The sequence below is a fragment of the Myotis myotis genome, unplaced genomic scaffold, assembly GCF_014108235.1.
Source record: "Myotis myotis isolate mMyoMyo1 unplaced genomic scaffold, mMyoMyo1.p scaffold_m19_p_15, whole genome shotgun sequence".
Taxonomy (NCBI): Eukaryota; Metazoa; Chordata; class Mammalia; order Chiroptera; family Vespertilionidae; genus Myotis; species Myotis myotis.
The window spans coordinates 22,599,191-22,621,636 of record NW_023416319.1 but is presented as its reverse complement, the minus strand read 5'-3'; the positions used below and the strand labels follow the sequence as shown (position 1 = coordinate 22,621,636).

The window sequence follows — 22,446 nt, the reverse complement described above, 5'->3', positions numbered from 1 at the left end:
GAAAATTCTCTTAAGAATTAAAGAATATACAGAATGGGGCAAAAGTAGGTTTACAGTTGTTTGAATGGAAAACAATGCAACAATAAATATACAAGAATAAACTCTGTTTCATGTACTCACAACTGTAAACCTACTTTTGCCACACCCTTTAGTAAAACTATTATAGAATGAGGGTGGAAGGACGTATTGTTAACTCATATGTCTACTTTAGACCATTTATCCTTTAACTGCTGTAGCTTTATTTCTTTGAGGCCAGGTTTACAAGGTTATCGGTACCATTGTTGTCAAGCAATTGATTTTAATTGGTGAAAAAAAGCAATATTTTATAGGAAAAGGTGAGAATGCTGAAACTTAGACAGAGAAAGGAAGATGAAGAGACAACAGAGATCATTACTTTTAAGAAACTTATTAGACTTTCCAAAAATTAAGGTTCTTATGCCAAATGTTATATAATACTATTTAAGACAGTAATAATTTTTTACTTCTCATAAGAATCATTGCAAGTTTGAAACAAAGTTTGAAAGTTAAGGTCAAATAGAAGTCTTTGGTATTGTTCAGTATCATTGATACTGAGGGAAAATAATGGTTTACCAGAGGTGGGCAAACTTTTTGACTCGAGGGCCACAATGGGTTCTTAAACTGGACCGGAGGGCCGGAACAAAAGCATGGATGGAGTGTTTGTGTGAACTAATATAAATTCAAAGTAAACATCATTACATAAAAGGGTACGGTCTTTTTTTTTTTTTTAGTTTTATTCATTTCAAACGGGCCGGATCCGGCCCGCGGGCCATAGTTTGCCCACGGCTGGTTTAGGCTATTCAAGTAATCTAAAAATTCTGCTAATTTTAAAAATTAAAAAAAAAATTAATTATGTAGCCCTGGCCGGTTTGGCTCAGTGAATAGAGCACTGGTCTATGGACTGAAGGGTCCCGGGTTCAATTCCGGTCAAGAGCACATGCCCAGGTTGCGGGCTCAATCCCCAGTAGGGGGCATGCAGGAGGCAGATGATCAGTGATTCTTTCATCATTGATGGTTCTATCTCTCTCTCCTTCTCTCCCTTCCTTTCTGAAATCAATAAAAATCTATTTTTAAAAAAATATTAATTACGTAATATTTATTTTTAATATTTAATTGCTAAAATATTAGGTAGGGCATATTTATAATATAGCTGATTTTAAAATTAATATACTAACTTTGATATTTTATAAAATTGTAGAATATTACTCTTAGACTTTCAATTGTTATTCAGAACATGAGGCCTGACCACCACAATCCTGAGAGGTCACACTGATTTTGTCTGAACATCTTCAATGCCAGGGACTCCACTATGTTTAACTTACCATATGCCAGGCACTGTGTCAAGCACTTTACATGCACTTTTGTGTAATCCCCATAATAACCTTAGTATCCTAATTTTTAGAGGTGATAAAATTGAGTCTTGCAGAGGTTAAGTAGCGTGCTCGTGAAGATAACTAGAAAGTGGAGTAGCTGAGAGGAATACACATGGGTCTGATTTCAAAGCCCATGATCTTATATCGACTGCACATTGAAGAAAACTGATAACCCTCCCCTACTCAATACGCAGACACATTCTAGTTCATTCGGTAGAAACTTGATTTTAACATAGAGGTTTATAATCCTTTGCTATGAATGACAAACTCCAATTAAAACACAGTTTAAATGAGACATAAGAATCACATTACGAAGATCTGCTTTATAATACAGTTTCTAAGAATATCATGGTATCTGAACATTGAATCCAAACTAAAAATTCTAGGATCTATCTACCAGCCTGAACAAGCCTTCACATTTAAAACTGGTTGGCTAGATTAAGGCACCATGAATTTCCATCCCAGTTCTCTCGTTTATGTGGCCATAAAGTGATGCCGATATTCTATGTAATCAACTAATTAAACCATCACCCCTTCAAATCTACATTTAAACATTCGGTGCAGATAAGTGACTATGTCCAAAACTACTAAACCTTAAAAATAGTATTTTAAAAGATAATATTACCTGTGATGAAAATTTAATTTAAAGGAACATTCTTGGCATAATCCTAAAAAAGGGAAAAAAGTCACACTGCTGAATGTGAATAACTGCACTGCTACTCTACCTTTAGTATCATAAATTCTCATTTTCCCTTATATTCTTTACGATGAGAGGAAACAAATAATCTGAAAAAGCAATACAATTCTTTCCATATTATATATATATATATAATAAAAATAATATTAGAATGCTTGAGGAATTAAAATTCTAATATTACTTCAGAAAAATGCACCCTCAATTTATTCTAAAAGCAATAGGCAGCATTAATGTGTATCTCACATCAAAGATATCTGATAACAATAGTGAAATGCTCTAGGAGTTTTCAAATGGAAGAGGGCCGTTCAAAAAGTTCTACAATTGTGGCCTCTTGTTTTGTCTTCACCTCAGTTCAGACTAGTTGACTTTTCCTCATGAGCAAGCACTTCTAGGAGGAACTCAGAAACCAGTCTGTACTGGTACGCATTAGGTAGCATACGGGGAAATTTATGACTTCTTTCTGGAGTAGGCAGAACACTCTGAAGGCACCTTATTTAGGTCCTAGAGTAGGCTGCTGATATGATGAAGAGAAGCTGACATAATACCAGCTTAGGGGGGGAAAAAAATGAATAACAGATTCTAAAACATGTATATTAAGAGAAACTACTATATTCTGGGGTGTAACCCTAAGCTTTTAAGACTGATATAAAGAACAATTATGCCTTCCTAAAGCTTTTTCTTTATTGACACAGAGAGTGTATTTATTATTACCCCCACCACAACAATAGCTATCAACTAATGTGAGATTGTACATTGCCTTTTCTGATACAATGCATTTCACTCTGCATTGGTGACATTCTCAAGTTAATGAGAAGAGGTCTTCACTTTACCAATGGCATTACATTTAACATTAGAACTGTTTCACCCAAATGTCACCAGATTGCTGAGAATACAAAATTGTTTGGCTCAAACACTGTGATTTTGGGAAGCTCTGAGAAAAAGGGCACTTACAGGAAGAAACATTAAAATTTTGAATTGAGTTTTAAATTAGTCCATACATTTTAAAATCTAAATTATTAGATAAACTTTGAAGAAATGAATCATCTAGAGTCAACTTACTTAATTTAACAAGTGCATTTCTCTTTTCACCATGCTCAACATAACCAAAATTAACTTCCCAACTCTTTAAGTTGTCTTTTTTATCACAATATTTATTTCCACAGAAAAACTGGCCTGCAAAAAAGGAAGTAATTATTAGCTATGATAGTTGTGACAATATTCTATCTAATCTGGTATTATTGCTGAAATTTACTCTTAACATACATAAATTCTTAGTTCTACAAAGCAGCATTAATAAGCAACTGACCACAATAATTATAATATGTCCAACAAATGTGTATACAAATATCAATTTAAAAAGCTGAAAGAACTGTTTTAAAAAAAAATCAGTCCTAGCTGGTTTGGCTCAGTGGATAGAGCACTGGCCTGGGGACTGAAGGGTCTCAGGTTCGATTCCAGTCAAAGGCACATGCCCGGGTAGCGGGCTCAATCCCCAGTAGGGGACGTGCAGGAGGCAGGCGATCAATGATTCTCTCTCATCATTGATGTTTCTAACTCTCTCTTCCTCTCCCTTCCTCTCTGAAATCAATAAAATATATATTTTTTAAAAATCAGTCACAGCCATGGCCAGTGTGGCTCAGTTGGTTGGAGTGTCTTCCCATGCACCAAAAGGTTGTGGGTTCAATTCCCAGTCAGGGCACATACCGAGGTTGTGGGTTCAATTGCCGGTTGGGGTGCGTGTGGCAGGCAACAGATCAATATTTCTCTCTCCAAAATCAATTTTTAAAAATTGATTTAAAAAAATCAGTCACAGAACTTTTGCTCAATAGATAGACTGTTTATATTTACAGAGAGAGTTTTAGTGTCCCTGTTAGGGAATCTTATACTTTGGAAAATGGTAATACTGAAAGAGTATATATACTCACTAATACCCTAAAAGAATAAATATATTTTCCAAAGTACATGCACATACATCTGGGTGAATCCTTTTCAATATTTAATAATATTATTACAATAGATATTTTTAAGTATTAACATAATGGCATTTATTTTAGGTATCAGCATAAAATGGCATTAAAAGCATATTTAAAAATCCTAGCACTTTGAGATGAAGTAGACAGAATAAGTAATCAAATCCAATGCTCTAAATTTTAGAATCACTTGACACTAAAATCAATACCACATTATCATATCCATTGTACATTAAAACCTTCTGCAAAAAAGAACTAATACTGATGATCCAAGAGGGGGAGGGCGGAAAGAAACTCAAAGATTATTAACTTTGACAGAAAAAAAAAAAACAAGATCAAACTTTTATTTGTACAAACAAATAAAAACTTGTATCTTAATAATTGGCACCAGCAGGAACCTGAACTTTTCATAAAAATTAAATTATCAAAATGAATTTTGAAAATTATCAATCCAAAAGGCTGATAACTTTTCTAAATTGGCATTTTTACTTCTTTCAAAAGAATACTTTATTCTGTACATGTTCAGTAATGGTTCTATTGTTAAAACAGCAACAAAAATTGTACCTTTATAAATCATATCAAAAGCGTTCTCTCCCCTTCCCAACTAATCTTTTCTTCAGTTAATTTAATTTCAAGAATGTCCATCAGGTTTTTAAAAGCAGCATTATTTACCATCATATGAAAATTCTATTCAATGAAAGTACAAACATTTTTAAATGTGATAGACATTTCAATATATCTCACTGTTTTAGGTGAAAATAAACTAAAATGTGATATCAAGAAAAGCTTAAAAAGCTTTAAACTTAATTCCTACTACTTAATTGCATGTCCAATTTCACACCTGTCATAGACATTCAAATTTACAGAAGATGTATATAAACCACCTTGATGGCATAAATGTTTACTCATTTAAAATGTAACCTTTATGTTCAGTTATAAATTTTTTAAGTTATTAATTTAAAATTATTTCCTAAATGCTCCTCTGAAGTTTTCAGAGCATTAACATTAATTTTTATTGGAATTAAAAATGCAATTATCGATAGAGAATTTTATAGCATGACAGTGTAGCGATATTAAGTATTCAGAAAAATTTTGTGAATAGATTACAATGCATGAAAAAAGCATTTACTGACTATCTATACCAAATGTCTGTTCTTTTGTTGTAAGAGTAAATATTTGGGCTCAATCTCAGTGACTCCCCAAAAGAAGAACTAGCCTGTCCAAAATTTTATTAGGCTCAAAGTGATATTTAATTTCTACTTTCAAAATGTTGATTTGATTGGAATACAGTAATACCAACTCATTATTCCAAAAATTGACAAAGAGAAAAAGTCAAGTATTCACCAGTTGATATTTAACTTTAGAGTTAAATAACTCTAAACATTTTCTACTTATCCTCAATTGAATATTCTAAAAGCAAAAATTCTAAAGGTAAAAATCTAAAGCACTAATTATTTTGACCTCTGCTAGTAATACATCATGAGTATACCTTCTTTAATTTTACTTTTGTGGGTAATTATTCACTGTATACATTAGGAATAATCTTACCCAATGACCTCAACTCAATAATATAACAAAATAACCTTATCTTATTAAAATATAAAATTTTAAAGAAAAGAATTACCTTTTCCTGAAATTACTTCTTTTTCTACTCTCCACCTAAATCCAAACTGACAAGAAAAAACATTACATTTATGCCAGAGTAAACTGAAACATTATTTAAATTGTATATAAATCTAAACCCAGAGCCAACAATTGAAATAATGATATTTATTAACCTAAAAATAAAACTAATTCCCATTATCATAGTTTTTTCTCTCCTTATAGGATTCCAGGTACTTAAAAATACATTTGAACAATTACCAATTTATCTATTAAGGAACAATCTTCTTTACTTTTAAAAGTTATAGATGCCAGGCCAAAAGATATCTGAATTAATTATGTGTGTGTGTATAGGTAGATAGATAGATAGATAGGTATCTCCTATGACCGACAGAAAACAGAAAAAGAGGTTATAGTACAGTAAAGAAGCAATATACTACAGTGCAAACGTGTGCAGCTTTTGGAGTCACACTGTTTAGGTTTACTTCTTAGCTCTACCACTTAACAGCTATTTAATCTACTTGTTCCTGTTTCCTCATTTGTAAAGTAGAAGTAATACAAGTGTCTACCTTTTTGGGTTAAGAGGTTTAAATAATACATATAAAGTAGTTAGAATTGTACCTGGTATATATTATACCACCGGTTAGCACACTATGGCCCAAAGGCCTGCTGCCTATTGTTATAAAGATTTACTGAAACACAGCCACACCATTCATTCATATGGCTCTTTTCCCACTACAACAGTATAGTCATAAACAGGAAAGAGTAATGGTACCAGTCTGGAGCCCTAAAGCAGAAAGATGTTAAACTTTCCTCCAGATTCCTAAACACAACTTTGTTTTTTGACTAAAAATGATTTTTCTCCACTGCCTTTTAAGATCTTTCACATTCACAAGCTAATTTACCATAATTCTAGTAATGGTGTAGTTTTCTACTCTGTTTACTTTTATAATAGTTAAAAGTTCAGTTCCAGAATTATGCAGACCCAAAGCAAGCTCTAACATTTGTTAAACAGTTCTGTGACCTTGGGAAAGTAACTTAACTTCTCAGTCTAGTCTATTTCCTTATTATAAAAATCCTAATCTCACAGGTTGTTGTATTATTTTTTTAAATCATCTATTATTTGAATTAGGCAATTTTGTTGTTGTTGTTGTTTGTTAACCCTCACCTGAGGATATTTTCTCCATTGATTTTCAGAGAGAGTAGAAGGAAGGGGGAGAGACAGAGAAATATCGATGTGAGAGAGACACATCAATTGGTTGCCTGCCCTGACCCAGGGATGTAGCCTGCAACCCAGGGACATGCCCTTGACCAGAATGAAATCCAAGACCCTTCAGTCAGTGGGACAACGCTCCAACCACTGAGCAAAACCGGCTAAGGCAGGCAATTTTGTATTTCAAGTAAAAGAGGGCACAACATCTTTCAAAATATTCTGATTAAAACCCAAAGAAAATAATATCTTCCCAGTCCAAGAAAAGAGAAATAAAAAGTTCGAAATAACTTTATTTTTAAACCCAAACATGTATGTGAGGATTGCTTTCCATCCAACATATATTGGGATGTCTACTGAAGCACAAATGTGTAATGTACCAGTTTCCAAACTTTTTCTTTCATTCATTAATCTATTCAACAAGTAATTATTAAGCAGCTACTTATTGGGCTTAGCACTCTACTGAAGATAGAGAGTGGTTATTAAAAGCGTCTGTCACCACGAAGGTGACAATTGCAAATTTCCTCATATGAAAGATTTAGAGGTTTTGTCTCGATATGTCTTTACATTCTTTCCTGAAGATATAAATTTTCCTGCTGATACACTGGATTAAACACTGGAGTTACTCAGGGCTTGGTGCTGAGCCTCTTCTTCTCACTCTACCTTCTAGCACAAAGTGCTCACACATGCAAGCAATAAGAGAAAAGGGTCCTAACTTCCTGACAACTCAAGGTTCGATGCCATCTGCTTGGATTGAACTCCTAGTTCATTTATGCCAATGTTCTTGGGGAATGCTTGTTGTTCTCAGCTAAATCTAATCCTCACTGATGCAATGATCTAACCAAATTCTCAATGATGAAAGGAAAGAAGCAACAAAGAAGGAAATGGAAGTCACTAATTATACGAGAGATGCAAATCAAAACGACAATGCGTTATCATCTCACACCTGTCAGAATGGCTATCATCAACAAATCAACAAACAACAAGTGTTTGAGAGGATGTGGAGAAAAAGGAACCCTTCTGCACTGCTGGTGGGAATGCAGACTGGTGCAGCCACTGTGGAGAACAGTATGGAGCTACCTCAGAAGACTAAAAATGGAACTCCCATTTGACCCAGTGATCCCACTACTAGGAATATATCCCAAGAAACCAGAAACGCCAATCAGAAAGGATATATGCACCCCCTATGTTCATAGCAGCACAATTCACCATAGCTAAGATTTGGAAACAGCCTAAGTGCCCATCAGCAGATGAGTGGATTAGAAAACTGTGGTACATATACACAATGGAATACTATGCTGCGGTAAAAAAAAAGTAACTCTTGCCTTTTGCAACAGCATGGATGGAACTGGAGACCATTATGCTAAGTGAAATAAGCCAGTCAGAGAAAGATAAATACCACATGATCTCGCTCATTTGTGGATTATAGAGAACAACATAGACTGATGAAAAGGGACAGACCCAAAGACTGAGAAACAGCGATCAGGCTATCAATCCCCAGAAGGAAAGTAGGGGAGGGCGGGGGTAAGGGGAAGAGATCAACCGAAGGACTTGTATACTTGTATATAAGCCAAACCAATGGACATGGACAACAGGGGGATGGGAGCATGAGTATGCGGGGCGGGGGGGTGGGGGGGAGGTTGGGGGTTAATGGGGGGAATGAGGACACATTTGGAATACCTTAACTAATAATAAAAAAAAAAAAAAAGAAGAAGAAAAAAAGGAAATGGAGGTGTGGGACAAAGGTTGGAATTCACTAAAAATACCCTAACTACTATACATGGTAGGCACTGAGCTAGGAGCTGGTTAATTAAAAAACGAATAAAACACTGTCTTTGGGTAAATAAAACTGTGAGGAAATGCATTCTAGCAAAGAAATCAAAAGTACTACTCTGTCTCCAACACCTCAAACATGGTATGCCAAAACACAGTCATTATCTTCCCCCCAAAAAAAGATACCCTCCTATGTGTGGGGCAAAGGGTAGATGGGAAATCTCTGTATCTTCCCCTCATTTTGGCTAACTTAAAACTGCTCTAAAAAAAAAATAAAGTCTTATTTTTTTAAAAAGATCCCCCTCCCTCCATATTTCCTATTTCTCTAGTATTCACACTCAAAATATGCGAGTCGTATCTAATTTCTTTTTGCACTAACCCTTGTTCTTACTATTCATCATGTTCTAATAGGAAAATATAATTTGTTATAAGATTATCCTCTCTAAAGTATGATTTCCAGTAATATACTGTGGAGAATACAAATATTTAATTATTTACTAAGTATACATTCTTCCCTTAACTGGACTATAGGTTTGGTATTTTATTTTATTTTTTTGAAGGGCAGACACCATGTGTTAATCCACAATACCCAGCCTAGTCCTCAATAATAAATACTGCAAAACAATCAACAAATGAGTCACAGTCGAAAAAGCTGCTTCATTATGTGCTGTTAGAAAGACCTATGTTTCACATTCAACTTGAAGTGTAGAAACTTTCAAGAAACTCCAACTGCTGTGGTGCTTTTGGATTTGATATGGCAATAACTAGTACAAAGATAAGAGTAATTCACATGAAACTGAGGAAGTCTTTGGGATACACCAAGGGCATAGGTTATAAAAATGGACACTGCTATTATCTATAAGAATATTGTGAAGCAACCCACATGTTAAAGGTGCTACTGAAAAATTAAACCAACCACGGTTCTGAGATTTAACTATTTAAATGAAACCAAAATCCTTATAATAAATTTAAAACAGCTTTTTAAACAGGTTGTCTTTCTTAATATAAATGTATACAATCCAAACATAAAGATTTATGCAACATTCCCTCCCCTGCTATTTCAAATTGAGATCATATGTTCTTGGGTCACCTTCTATAGCTACAAATGTGAAATATGAGATAGGAATAAAAATCCCTTTAATATTAACTAAAATAAGATGTAAAGTGGGAATGAAAATCTGCCATTACTAATTAGCTGATAAATTAATTTTACTGGAATAGACATTTCTGTAACAAAAGATGAGCATCTGCCTCTTTATAAATGATAATCAATTTGGAAAAAATAGTCAATTTCATCTGTGAAACAAGACATCATTCTGCAGTGTCAAATTATTCATTATAATCACGAGAGGCTCTAGAGTCAATATGAAAACAGGATCCAGTAGTCACTTGTGTTTAATTTTAGACTTGTTTGCCTCAGCTCACAAAGAAGCACCCTTGACTAAGAGGCCCTTTGTAAGTTCCACAGCTGCAGAGTTAAATGGTCCAAATGATACTTTGTAGATACAGGGCACTTTAGACTAGAATCTCATCTTTAAAAGAATGAGGGGGTAAGACAGTATAATAAAAAGTAACGCTCTACTTTTATAAGAACCTTCTTATAGAAACATTTGGAAGGCATACCTTATTTTCTTTGTATCTACTGAGATCTGCTATGCAGTATTCCTTGAATAATTTATCATAGTATTTCTTTGCAAGTCTTTTCTCCCTAGATTCATAAAAATATATAAATCTTCTTTTAGAAATTTAACCATAGTTTGCTATTTGGAAGCAATGTCAAATAAATAATGCATATGATATAAATATTAATGTTATAAAAGGGGACTATTACACGTGCATAGAATTCTGAATATGAACTATTATAACTGCTCTTTCAGGAAGGGAATCTAGAAGACTGACACTCAGACATGAGAAAGCCTTACTCTTCACTTTTTAGCCTTTGTAATGTTTGGATTTTTAGGACCATTTTCAGGTATTACTTTTTTTCCAAAATATTTTAAAATTTTAAAAAGAAGCATTTTACAGGGCAACAAAATCATTTCTTAAATGTTTTTCTTTTTTTTTTTCTTTTTTTAAGACAAACTCAAGCAATGAGAAGTCAGTTAAAATTGGTAAAAGTTACCAAAAGAACCAAACTAGATTCAGTAACCTGAAGCATGGTTTTATGTCCTCAATTCAGATTTGTTCTATACAGGGTAAGAGAGACAGATAAAAGCATTTGATGCATTATGTGTGAGATGACTAAAATTACCAATTCATGTCCACTTCGTCCTCCTCATTCCAGAGGAATCTATGATTTTCTCGTATAACATCCATGTCTGTCTTGTCATTTTCCCTGGAAAATAAAACTATTTCAATCTAATATAAACACTGAATTAGTCAAATTGAGGAGGTTAAACAGTCTGTGAGGCTTTTGAAGACCTAAGTAAAAATAAAATACACAAAGATAAAGACAGTTTTATGTGTATGCATATATGTACATATATTTGTAAAAATTATTTCAGTACTTTTCAAATGCACTATAAAGGGTGCTACTACAGAAGCAATTTAAATGGATAAGAAACTCATCCATCTCTGGCACTGATTGCAATTATACACACGGTGCTAAATAACCAAAGCTAGAATGAGAAATCTGAGTAAACATTAAATGGACAAGGGAAAATGTATGAAAATAACTTTCAGAAAATAAAAAAATGTCAACAACACTACCCTATTGAGATCTAGTTTTAAAATTATATGAAGAGTTTTCCATTCCTCATTTTACTATAGCTTCCTAGGAAGACAGTAAGGAAGAGAGTTGAAGGGTATAATTTTTCCGGATGCTAACAGTATAGGTTTGTAAAACAAGGGATTATAGGAGTACAGGCCAAACTGAGAGGGAGGTAAGTTTGGGATAGATGATATGGTATAAAGTGTTTTAGGGGTCTCCCAATTCAGAAAATTGTTAAGTCAGAGGGAAAAACCCATACAAAACCAAGAGGCTCTCAAGAGAAGAGCCCCAAATATAGGAAGCAATTTCACGTGTGGGAAATATTAGAGTGAGGTTTCTTGTTTTCCCTACCTTTAAAAAAGCAATCCCAAACACTGAGGTTTAAAAAGTTCAAAGATCCTCAAAAAAACCCAAAAACCTACATAATCAGGTACATGTGTATTCCTCACAACCTGTTATTGCCAGGGGCAGATCTAGCTCTGCAGGCTGCCTGGTACTAGAAAAATGGGGTTCATGAGAAGCTACTTAGCTAGAAGCTATGGATGGTCTCTCCACTTTATGATAAAACAGAGGAAAGCAGAGGAAAATTATAGAATGGAAACAGAGGAAAACTACAGAACCAGAAGACATAGTAGCTACAGGTCTTTAAAAGATCCCCACTCTCCCCTCTAATTCTATGTAAACTTCATGACACTTACCCCAATCGCCTGAAATCTTCTTTTTTGCCACCATAATATAAAATATAGTCATTTACAAACTTTGCATGCCTTTGATACTGAAATGCAAAAAATTAAGGATTTAATTTAAGAGTTGTTTTTGTCCATGACGTATTAGTGAGTAGAAATAAAAAGCATAGTATGCTTTTTTAATATGTAAATATATACTATACAATGCTTATAAATTCAAAGATAGAAAAAGGTAAATATTAGACTATTACATATGAACATTATAGAAAACAGGGACTTTCACTTTCTACTGAATACTGTTTATATTGTTTTAAACTTTTCTCCAGCACATACTACTCATGATAAAACATCTCTCTACCGGTGAGAAAGAAAGTTTCCTCTTCTATTGCTAAACTACATATAGCCTCACACCACCACTCATTTTACTCATCAATATGAAAAATTGTAAGTTAAGGAGTACAAAAATTAAAGGTAAGGAGAATTTACCTTTCACTATTATAAAATATAATTTAGCTATTTTAGTAATAATAAAACTTCTAAAAATAGAAGATGCAACTTCTATAATATTAGACCCTAACATTAGGCTTTCAAAAAACAGTAAATATAATAAATAAGATGTTATTTTTTAGACTTTTTAAAAAAATATGTATTTTTATTGATTTTTTTACAGAGAGGAAGGGAGAGGGATAGAGAGTTAGAAACATCAATGAGAGAAACATCGATCAGCTGCCTCCTGCACATCTCCTACTGGGGATGTGCCCGCAACCAAGGTACATGCCCTTGACTGGAATCAAACCCGGGAACCTTCAGTCTGCAGGCCGACACTCTATCCACTGAGCAAAACCGGTCAGGGCTTTTTTAATATTCAAAGAACCCACAGTCATGTTTATTTTTAGTGCAGTATAACAAGATATGTGGACCACCAGGGGGCAGCTCCTGCATTGAGCATCTGCCTCCTGGTGGTCAGTGCATGTCATACCGACTGGTCGTTCTGCTGTTCAGATGATTTGCATATTAGCCTTTTATTATATAGGATAGTGACTTAATTGATCACAATGTGTTCTAATAGAGTATCAAATCAGAATATACTTCCAAAACTGGAAACAAAACAGTTAACATGTCAGAAAAGAAAAAAGAGAAGAGTCAAATATCTGGAGATATGAGTTCTAGCTCTTGGTCTCTCACTCATGGCTCATGTGACCTTAGCAAGTCATTTAAATCTTTTAGAACTAGGATCAGCAAACATTTTTTGTAAATATGTGGGCCATATGGTCTCTGTTGCAACTGCACAGTCCTGCCATTCTAGTATGAAAGAAGGCACAGATAACATCTAAATGAATGAGCATAGCTGTGGTTCTAAAAATCTATTTCCAAAACAGGTGGCAGGTGGAGCTTTTCTTCCAGGAAGATGGAGTAGACAAAGATATACTTTTAAATACTATTTTACAAAGACCTTAACTACCCAAGAAGGGGTAGGAAGAGAATGAATTAAAATGAGACAGAAGACAAGCATAGTATAAAAATGAGAAATGTTGTGAGCATGGCAAAACAGGTTAGAAAAAATATTTGCAAGTTCATTAACTTTGTAAACATATTTTTGGAACATGGGGAATATGTTTTATTATTTTTGTCTCTCAATCTTTTTTACATACAATATTAGAGAGAGAAAAAGAACTGTACTCAAAAGGAGAAATGACAAAATTCAATAAACACTTTAAAAGTAAAATAATAATATGGCTTTATAAAATTTTATAAAATAAAAAAGATTTTAAAATATTCTATTTGTTCTAAAAACCTAGAAATATAAAAAGGATACAGCATCCATAGCTATGAGATGAAACCTTCTATTTCTTGCTTCTTCCCTGTTAAGACAAATTTTATTTTAAGCAAATTCCAATGTCTATATTCTAATTAATATATTCAAATCTTCAAGTCCCCGAGCTTACAAAAACATCTTAAATCAAACAAAGTAATTTATGTTGAAATACTATACCTATCCAGCAATTCTTCTGCAACCTGTTTATGGGCCACCTTCCCATGTTTTTCTTTCTGAAAGGGCTTTTGGAGCAGTAAATCATCTTCAGTGGTCCTGGTTTATTAAGAAAAATTATTAAGAGTTTATTTTTCTCAAAGGGTTTCTTGTTTCTTTTTAACTTCACAATTGGAACATGTTTTAAAGAATTTAAGTCTTAACTTAAAAAGACTCACTGATCTTTAATGATACATTTTATGTTTCCTTACATGTCCTAATTAATATCTTAACTTTCTTTTATACCTATAAAATGGAGATGAAACTAACAAATGTATGAGTCCTGGTGTCTGACCCACAAGGTTCCTGGGTTCAAATTCTGGCTCTGTCATTCACTATCATTTTTTTTTTTTTTTAAATATATTTTATTGATTTTTTACAGAGAGGAAGGGAGAGGGATAGAGAGTTAGAAACATCGATCAGCTGCCTCCTACTGGGGATGTGCCTGCAACCAAGGTACATGCCCTTGACTGGAATCGAACCTGGGACCTTTCAGTCCGCAGGCCGACGCTCTATCCACTGAGCCAAACCGGTCAGGGCTCATTCACTATCTTAATCTTAAATAAAACTAAGTTACTTAAGTTTTTTGTGCCACAATTTCCCTGTTTGTAAAGTAGAGATATCGAAGTTTTGGGGAACTGATAATATGAAAAAAAGGATTAGTTATAGGTAATAGAGACTATAATGGTTAGCCCTAGTTAGGTAGGTATATGTAACCCTAGAGCAGAGAAGATTATCTAACTAGATTTGCTCAAATTCTATTCTTACAAAGTAATATTTTTGAATGAAAAATCTCAAAAAATGGAAAGCACCATAAAATGTAATTTGTTCTAATTCTTTCTATTCTTTTGGTTATCCACGAAGACTTGAATCCCCAACAAAAATATTCAGTCTCAATTAGTATGTCTAATATATTGCTCACAGTGTAAAATAATAAACCAATTTTTATAAGTTTGACTAGTCAATCAGTCAACTACTCCTAAGTTACTAGATAAAATCAAGTTTCTAAGCACTAGAATCTAAAAACCACACCCCTAATAGCAATCCCACCAAGATGTAGTAGCTTCCTTATAAGGCCCCGGCTTTATCTGCTGACACATCTTGTCCCTTCCAAGTCAATAGAACTCCCATGAACACCCCCACACTAAGCTTATTCTGAAGTAAAGCACTAGCAAAGGGACCACCAACCATGCCCCGTCTTAGCTATGACATCTGCAAGTAAAAAGTCCTTCCTCCCCTTCCACTTCCATAAATCCCTTCACAGCACAAACATTTTCTAATTTTTCACATAACTGTTCTCAAATCTTTAAACAAAAATTCATTCAGTAGAACATCGTTGTCTTCACCTACAAGCACAATTCAAAAACTTTCAATATTATTTCTTTATACTTCATCTCAATCTAAAAAGGATCCAAAACACAGCTCAATACAAAATTACCTTTTTTTCCTTTTGCTAGATTCTCCACAGTGTTCATCATCACTAAAATCAGAGTCGTAGCCTCCATGACCATGCATCTGTAAAGCATAAAGTCAGTTACTAAGAACCTAAGTTGCTCACTACTCATGAAACAGAATAGTTAAAAAATAAATTATCTTTAAAAAAACATGTTAACTTTAAAAGCCAAAATAGTTTAAAAGATTGTGGTGGATATATCACTGTCCCTGGCCTATCTACACATCTAAAACTTTCATTCACTTTGAAATAACAGACTTACCCTTCAGAAAATGAATAAACATTTTTCACCATTAGGCCAACGAGAGGCTAGTCTTTGACCCTTTTATTGAATACCAGGTCTAGAAGCTGCCATGTGACTGCATACAAGATTCAGCAATGCTTCACTTTCATTTAACTTGGAGTAATAACAGTTGCTGTGTATTTATCATCAACTTTGTTCCAGACATTATGCTAGGTACTTACTTACAAATACTGCTTCTAATTGCAAGTTAGGAACTAATATCTCCACATTTTACAGATAAAGAAATCAAGGACAAGTGACGTAAAGTATATCAATTATACAGAGCAAACAGGTGGCTAAGCTTACCTACTTGACTCTTAAGACCATGATTTCCACTATTCCAAATTGCATCTCTGGAATATGCTAATATTTTGATTATTGTATTCCATTAGACTTACTGCATTTGTGAACAGTATATTATTTTTTTCCTTCCTTTCCTTAATCATCACTTGAGGACACGTTTATTGATTTGAGAGAAAAGTTGATGTGAGAGAGAAACATCAACCGGTTTGCCTTATGTACAGTTCAGTTGGGGAATCATCCTGTGCACTGAAGGGCTGCAGGTTCAATTCCTGCAGGCACATACCCAGGTTGGGGGTTCAATCCCTAGTCAGTGTGCATACCGGAGGCAACCCATTAATGTTTCTCTCTTTCTTCCTTCCTTTCTCTCTAAAAAGAACAACAAAAACACATATCCTCAGGTGATGGTTTAAGAAAATAAAAAAAGAGGAAAGAACTCTCTCTAAATTTCATTGCACTGGACCTAAGACAAAATATGTTTCTAGTCCTGGGTACCTTGAATACATTACTTCATCTCTTTGGGCTTCATCTGCTAAATAAGGTGGCTGTATCACGTAATCCTTAAAGCCTATGATCTATTACAGTAGAGCCTTGGTTCTGGAACGTAATTCGTCCTGGAAGGCTGTTTGAAACCAAATTATTTTTCCCATTAGAAATAATGTAAATTGAATTAACCCATTCCAGATTCCCAAAAGCCAAAACCAAAACAAAACGAAAATATTCACAGCACAATTTCCTGAGATGCTAACGTAAACTGTGAGCAGTAAACTGACTCACACTGGCACATTCTCTCCTTTGCTGCCTGAGAGACAGTGACTGATCATACAGGGATCAGCATGACTGAGAACCAACGTCTTGCTGGACAACAGAGAATTCTGCATGAACAACCTGGTTGAGAACCTAACTGTTCGAGATGGAAGACGTTTCAGAACCGAGGTTTGACTATCTCCTATATTTCCACGTTCAAGTGTAGGTGTGCGGCTGAATACCTCTCTTCCGTCCCACCGAATCCTAGAGAGGAAGGCCCGAGCCAGGATGGAGAAGGTTATAAGGCAGCAGCTCCAGCTCTACCCTCACATCTGTCTTCACCTGGAGCACACCCCGTTATGTCAATTCCTTGCTCCACCTATCACATCTGTTCACGCCATACCAGCCTCTCACCCTTACGTCCTCACTTCCTTCACATCTTGATGGGGAACAATGCCTGGGTGCTGCATGTTCTGGGGTCACCCCACCAGCATCCAAATCCTGGCTCCGCACGTCTCATTTGTCTTCCTTCGAGCAGGTTCTACACCCTGTGAGCCTCAGGGCCCCCATCTCTCAGTGAGGTTAGTGAAGAGGGCCGGTTTCAGGGGACTGGAAATCGCATGACCACATGCAAAGGCTTCTAGAACAGTGTCTGGCACAGTAAAACCCGGTACATGCTAACTATCAGTACCATCGTCATCGAGTTCCCACACCCCAGGACACCACCTCCGACCCGGTCCCCTCTCCCATTTCTTTTTCTCTCCGGCCGCTTCATCCATCCCATACCCATCTCCACTCAGCGGTTGCACTAAAATGCTCTCACTCACTTCAGGCAACGAATAAACGGACAAGGGCCGACAGAAGTTCGAGAAAGAAGACGCCGGCTATCTCCAGAATCTATCAAAAGGAAAAACAATAATCAACTTTTGCATGGGAGGTGCAAGTTCGAGGTCCTTCTCCCCAACGCCCAATGCACTCACGGCCCTTCTCACACACTCCTTCCCCGCCTCCCAGCGCTGCCGAGTTCGCCCGCAGAGTCGTTTTCTGCTTTCTGGACGGCTGCAGCGACGACCCACGGCCTGAACGAGCTGCTGCAGGGCCACTGCGGTCCGGCTCGGCCGCGCAGCCCCGCCGCCGCCACCACCCGCTCCCCTCCTCTCCCTACGGGTCCCGAGAGGGCGGTGCTTCCGGCCCGGCTCGGACGCGTGTTACACCTAAATGGCACCGTCCCCGGGAGTAGCCGAACTTGTGCTACAGCCAGAAGCGTCCCGGGAAACAAAGGCGGCGGAAGATCAGGGCTGGAAGGGGAGGCAGAGGCTCCCTGCGGTCTCGAAGTCGCAGCCCTCGGGTAGTGGTGGTTGTTTTTTTGTGCCTCTTTCCCTTCCCCTCTCGAGAATACTGTGTGGCACTGCGCTCACTAAGTCCACACGCCTCATTTGAAAATATGTTTTGTTTTAGAAAAAATCCTGCCTAAATATCACCTGCCGTCCGCTTTCTAGTAACCTTAGTAACGCCTCCTCGGAGCATCCTTGCTGAGCTGCTCAGTCTCTGATCTGCTTTCTTCCTTCTCCCCTACCCGCCCCCTCCAACCCCCGCGCCCAATAAAACCGTTCTCATAATTAGAACAAAAATAGCTGTCCATCGTTTTACCACCCACACAATAGATACCATTCCAAATGCAGTGCTGGTGGCAGGGGAGCTCATAAAAATGTGAGGAAAGGATGAATAGGGAATAGGGGAGATTTTACAGGATTGCAGCTTCTCTGCAGACAAGGACCTCAGATAAGCGATCTGGCACATGTGAAAAGAGGTCCAAAATAGGAAAGAGAGAGAGAGAGAGAGAGAGAGAGAGAAAGAGAGAGAGAATATGAAGGAAAGGGGGGAGGGAGGGAGGGAGGAAGGAAAAGAAATTTTAGGCTCCACCAGGTCCTCGCTGTGTTTTACCTCTTCTACTTTATGATTCTTCGTTCTGCTTTGTAGCCTAGTCACTGGATTAATGCCTTGTCTCCCTCTGGCTGGTACTATTCATCTTTGCTTCCTCCTCAGGACCCAACACGGGTCCTTGGAAAACACAAGCAATAATTAAATATTTGTTGAATTGAACTGGCACACTACTGAGTTTAGAGAAAACCTTGGCACTTAATACACACTCATTATTTTATATCTTTTACACTACACAATAGATAATATGCTTATTGGTTCAAGGCCCCCTTTTATCAGTAAATTAAGAAATGTCCTGCCTTGCCGACGCATTGACTATGATCTTAAAAATTTGTTAAGTTAAATTACTGTAAATTCAGTTACTTCAAAATGTAATCTGATTATACATCAATTATAATGTTTATGCAAAAACTTTAAAGCAATAGAAAGCTTCGCAATTTACCATTATACCATATTGAATTATTTTGTCAAGCAGTTCCATTTTTAGTAAACATCTAAAAATATATATTTTGTTCTTTTACTTATTATCAATAAAATCAAACACATCTGTACCTTGTATTCAATTTACTTTCTACCAATATTTGACATTAAATAGCATTTTCCTCCAGTTCTTAGGATATTTTTGTCTGTTGCTTCATTTTATCTTACAACAAGCCTGTGCTGTTTTGTTATTAGTCCTGTTTTGCATATGAGAAATAGAAGCACAGAACTTAAAGCCACAGACCCGGAGAGGGTCTCTAGAGCAAGACCCAGTTTGCTCTCTGTCTCTCTCTGTGTCAATTTCAGGCTCTCTTTCTCTCTTTCTTTTTAACTCCTCAATTGTGTGGGAATCAGCTCCTGATTATACATTTAAGAAATTTCAGATCTGTTGCTACCAGACCATTGAGCAACAGATCTGCATTTTCCCCTTTGAGGCAGCAGTTATTGAAAGAGAAAAAATAGAAAATACATGTTAGGAATTGGTCACATGATCTAAACTAAAAACAATACAGGATAGAAAACATACTTGATCAGGAAATTTCAAGTTCTCAAGTTAGCAATTACAGCTCAACAACTATAAAAAAACAAACAAACACCAATATTTATTAAGTGCCTGCTCTGGGCCGAGCAGTGTCCTTAGTCATCAGAGTTACAAATATGTAAAAGCCACTCCTTACTCTTAAAAGTTGGCTATTAAGAAAGAAAGAATATATAGAATAATAACAACAATATATTCTATCACATGCCAAGTGCTTAGTAAATGGCATGAACCTATGGTTCCCAATCTTTAAAATGCATTCTTTCAATTAATATGAAAATTTAAATGTGCACCAAGGCTGTGTAACTCAAATAAAGTAACAAAATATTCTGATAGATATATGATGGAGGTGAGGAAAGTTGGTCCCACACTCCATCACACATCTTTATTGCCCCCCCCCCCAAAATAAAGCTGCTCTAAACAGTATAATAAAGAGACACACTTCAAAGTCAGCCAGACCTACATTCAAATCAGGTTTCTGATACTTACTAGCTAGGAAATCTTGAGCAAGTTATTTTATTCTCTGAGTATTAATTTCCTTATCTATAAAATGGAGATAATGGTAGTAATAGTGCCTATCTAACTGGGGGTTTGATAAGGTTGAAATGAGGCAGCTAATTAACATGATGCCTAGTTCATAATAAACATATAAATGCTATTTGAGGGAAGAATCAGATTACAGGCATTCTTTCTTGAGAATAAGTTTAACAATTAACTGTTTCTTGGAAATGGTCCAAAAATAGATCCATACATATATAATCCCATGATTAATGGTATAGGTTTAAGTATGAATTTTTCAATAATTAGTTCCAGATCAACAGAATAATATGGTAAAAAAATAATCTTGATTCCTACCTCACACCATACACAAGTTAATTTCAAAGAAAACATCTTCATGATATTTCATGATAGCTTCTTTAGAGTGGGAAAACTTTTCTTAGATATGAAACACAAACAGCTAGCACAAAGGACTCATTTAAAAGACTATTAAGAAAAAGAAGCATTAAGTTCACAAGATGGGGGAAAATATTGCAATATGCATATTCAACACATTATCAGAATATAAAAAGAACTTTAAAAATTATTGCTCAGCCAGTGTGTATGAGGGTCGACCTATGAACCAGATGGTCATCATTTGATTCCAGTCAGGGCACATGCCCGAGCTGTGGGCTCCATATCTGGTGGGGGGCGGGGGGTTGGGTGCAGGAGTCAGCCAATCAATGATTCTCTCTCATCATTGATGTTTCTGTCTCTCATTCTCCCTTCCTCTATTAAATCAATAAAAGTATTTTTTAAAATTATTAAGTAAACACTATAAACCCCTGCCCCCCAAATTAGCAAAAGACTTAAACAGACAATTCACAAAAAAGATATTCAGCCCTAGCCAGTTTGGCCAGCGGACTGAAAGGTCCCAGTTTCGATTCTGGTCAAGGGGCACATGCCGGGGTTGCAGGTTCCATCCCCAGTAGGGGGCATGCAGGAGGCAGCCAATCAATGATTCTCTCTCATCATTGATCTCTTTCTTTCTTTCTCTCTCTCCCTCTCTCTCTCTCTCTCTCTCTCTCTCTCTCCCTTCCTCTCTGAAATCAATAAAGAAATATATTTTTAAAAAAGATATTCAAGTGGCCAATGCACATAAAGTGAAGTGCTCATCGCTACTAGTTATCAGAGAAATGCAAATTAAGAACACAATGCACATTTTTTTAAAAAATATATATTTTATTGATTTTTTACAGAGAGGAAGGGAGAGAGATAGAGAGTTAGAAACATCGATGAGAGAGAAACATCGATCAGCTGCCTCCTGCACATCTCCTACTGGGGATATGCCCGCAACCCAGGTACATGCCCTTGACCGGAATTGAACCTGGGACCTTTCAGTCCTCAGGCCGACTCTCTATCCACTGAGCCAAACCGGTTTCGGCCACAATGCACATTTTTTACACACCCACCAGAATACCTAAATGGAAAAGACAGATCTAGTGCTGATGAAGATGTGTCATGACTATAACTCTTATATGCTGCTGGTGGGAGTGTAAATGGTGTTCAATAGTACCTACTAATGCTGAATGTATGTATCCTATATCTCATATATTCCATTCCCCAGCGTATTTTCAACAGAAAAGTGTACCTATGTTCACCAAAAGACCTATAGTAGAAAGGACTAGTGATAATGACAGCAACATTTATAACTCAAATCTGGAAGCAATCCATATGTCCATCAGCATTAGAATCATTAAACAAATAGCAGTTTATTCACACAATGGCATGCTATACAGCAATAAAAATGAACAAAGTACAACTATATGGAAGAGCATGGATAAATCTCATCAATATAATGCTGAGCCAAAGAAGCATTTGTATATTCAAAAGAATACGTATAACATGATCCCATTTATATAAAGGACAAAAGCAAACGTTATCTGTTACCAGCCTATATAGTAGTTTTCCTGGTGTGTGTAGGGGAAGAGACTGGAAGTGGGCACAAGACAGTGGTGGCAATGGGGGGGCGGGGAGCATGGTAAGAGGAGGGGAGGGTGCTTCTAGTGACATGGTTCTATTTCTTGATCCTGGCATTCATTACGTGAGTGGTCCATGATTTGTGCATTTTTATATATGTATGTAATATTTCAATAAAA

General features: G+C 36.1%; 1 protein-coding gene across 9 annotated transcripts in view; it reads right to left on the bottom strand.

Annotated features, from left to right (window-relative positions):
- The window catches only part of LOC118669947 (protein FRA10AC1), a 32,530-nt gene extending 14,495 nt beyond the window's left edge, over positions 1–18,035 (bottom strand). For 2 of the 9 annotated variants that reach the window (XR_004972181.1, XM_036336566.1), the window contains exons 1-10: positions 17,832–18,033; positions 17,679–17,748; positions 15,507–15,583; positions 14,033–14,128; positions 13,856–13,901; positions 12,052–12,128; positions 10,895–10,978; positions 10,267–10,351; positions 5,683–5,728; positions 3,148–3,261 (exon numbers count right to left, since the gene is read on the bottom strand). Coding sequence is in view for 8 of the 9 variants with exons in the window: in XM_036336566.1 (XP_036192459.1) it covers positions 3,148–3,261; positions 5,683–5,728; positions 10,267–10,351; positions 10,895–10,978; positions 12,052–12,128; positions 13,856–13,901; positions 14,033–14,128; positions 15,507–15,583 (625 nt within the window). In the remaining variant the exon portion in view is untranslated. Of the gene's footprint in view, positions 1–2,016; positions 2,060–3,147; positions 3,262–5,682; positions 5,729–10,266; positions 10,352–10,894; positions 10,979–12,051; positions 12,129–13,855; positions 13,902–14,032; positions 14,129–15,506; positions 15,584–16,599; positions 16,727–17,009; positions 17,238–17,678; positions 17,749–17,831 lie in introns of those variants that run through there. The other 7 variants (XM_036336561.1, XM_036336563.1, XM_036336562.1 and 4 more) reach the window with 7 other exon arrangements.
- Between the last annotated feature and the right edge of the window lie 4,411 nt (positions 18,036–22,446).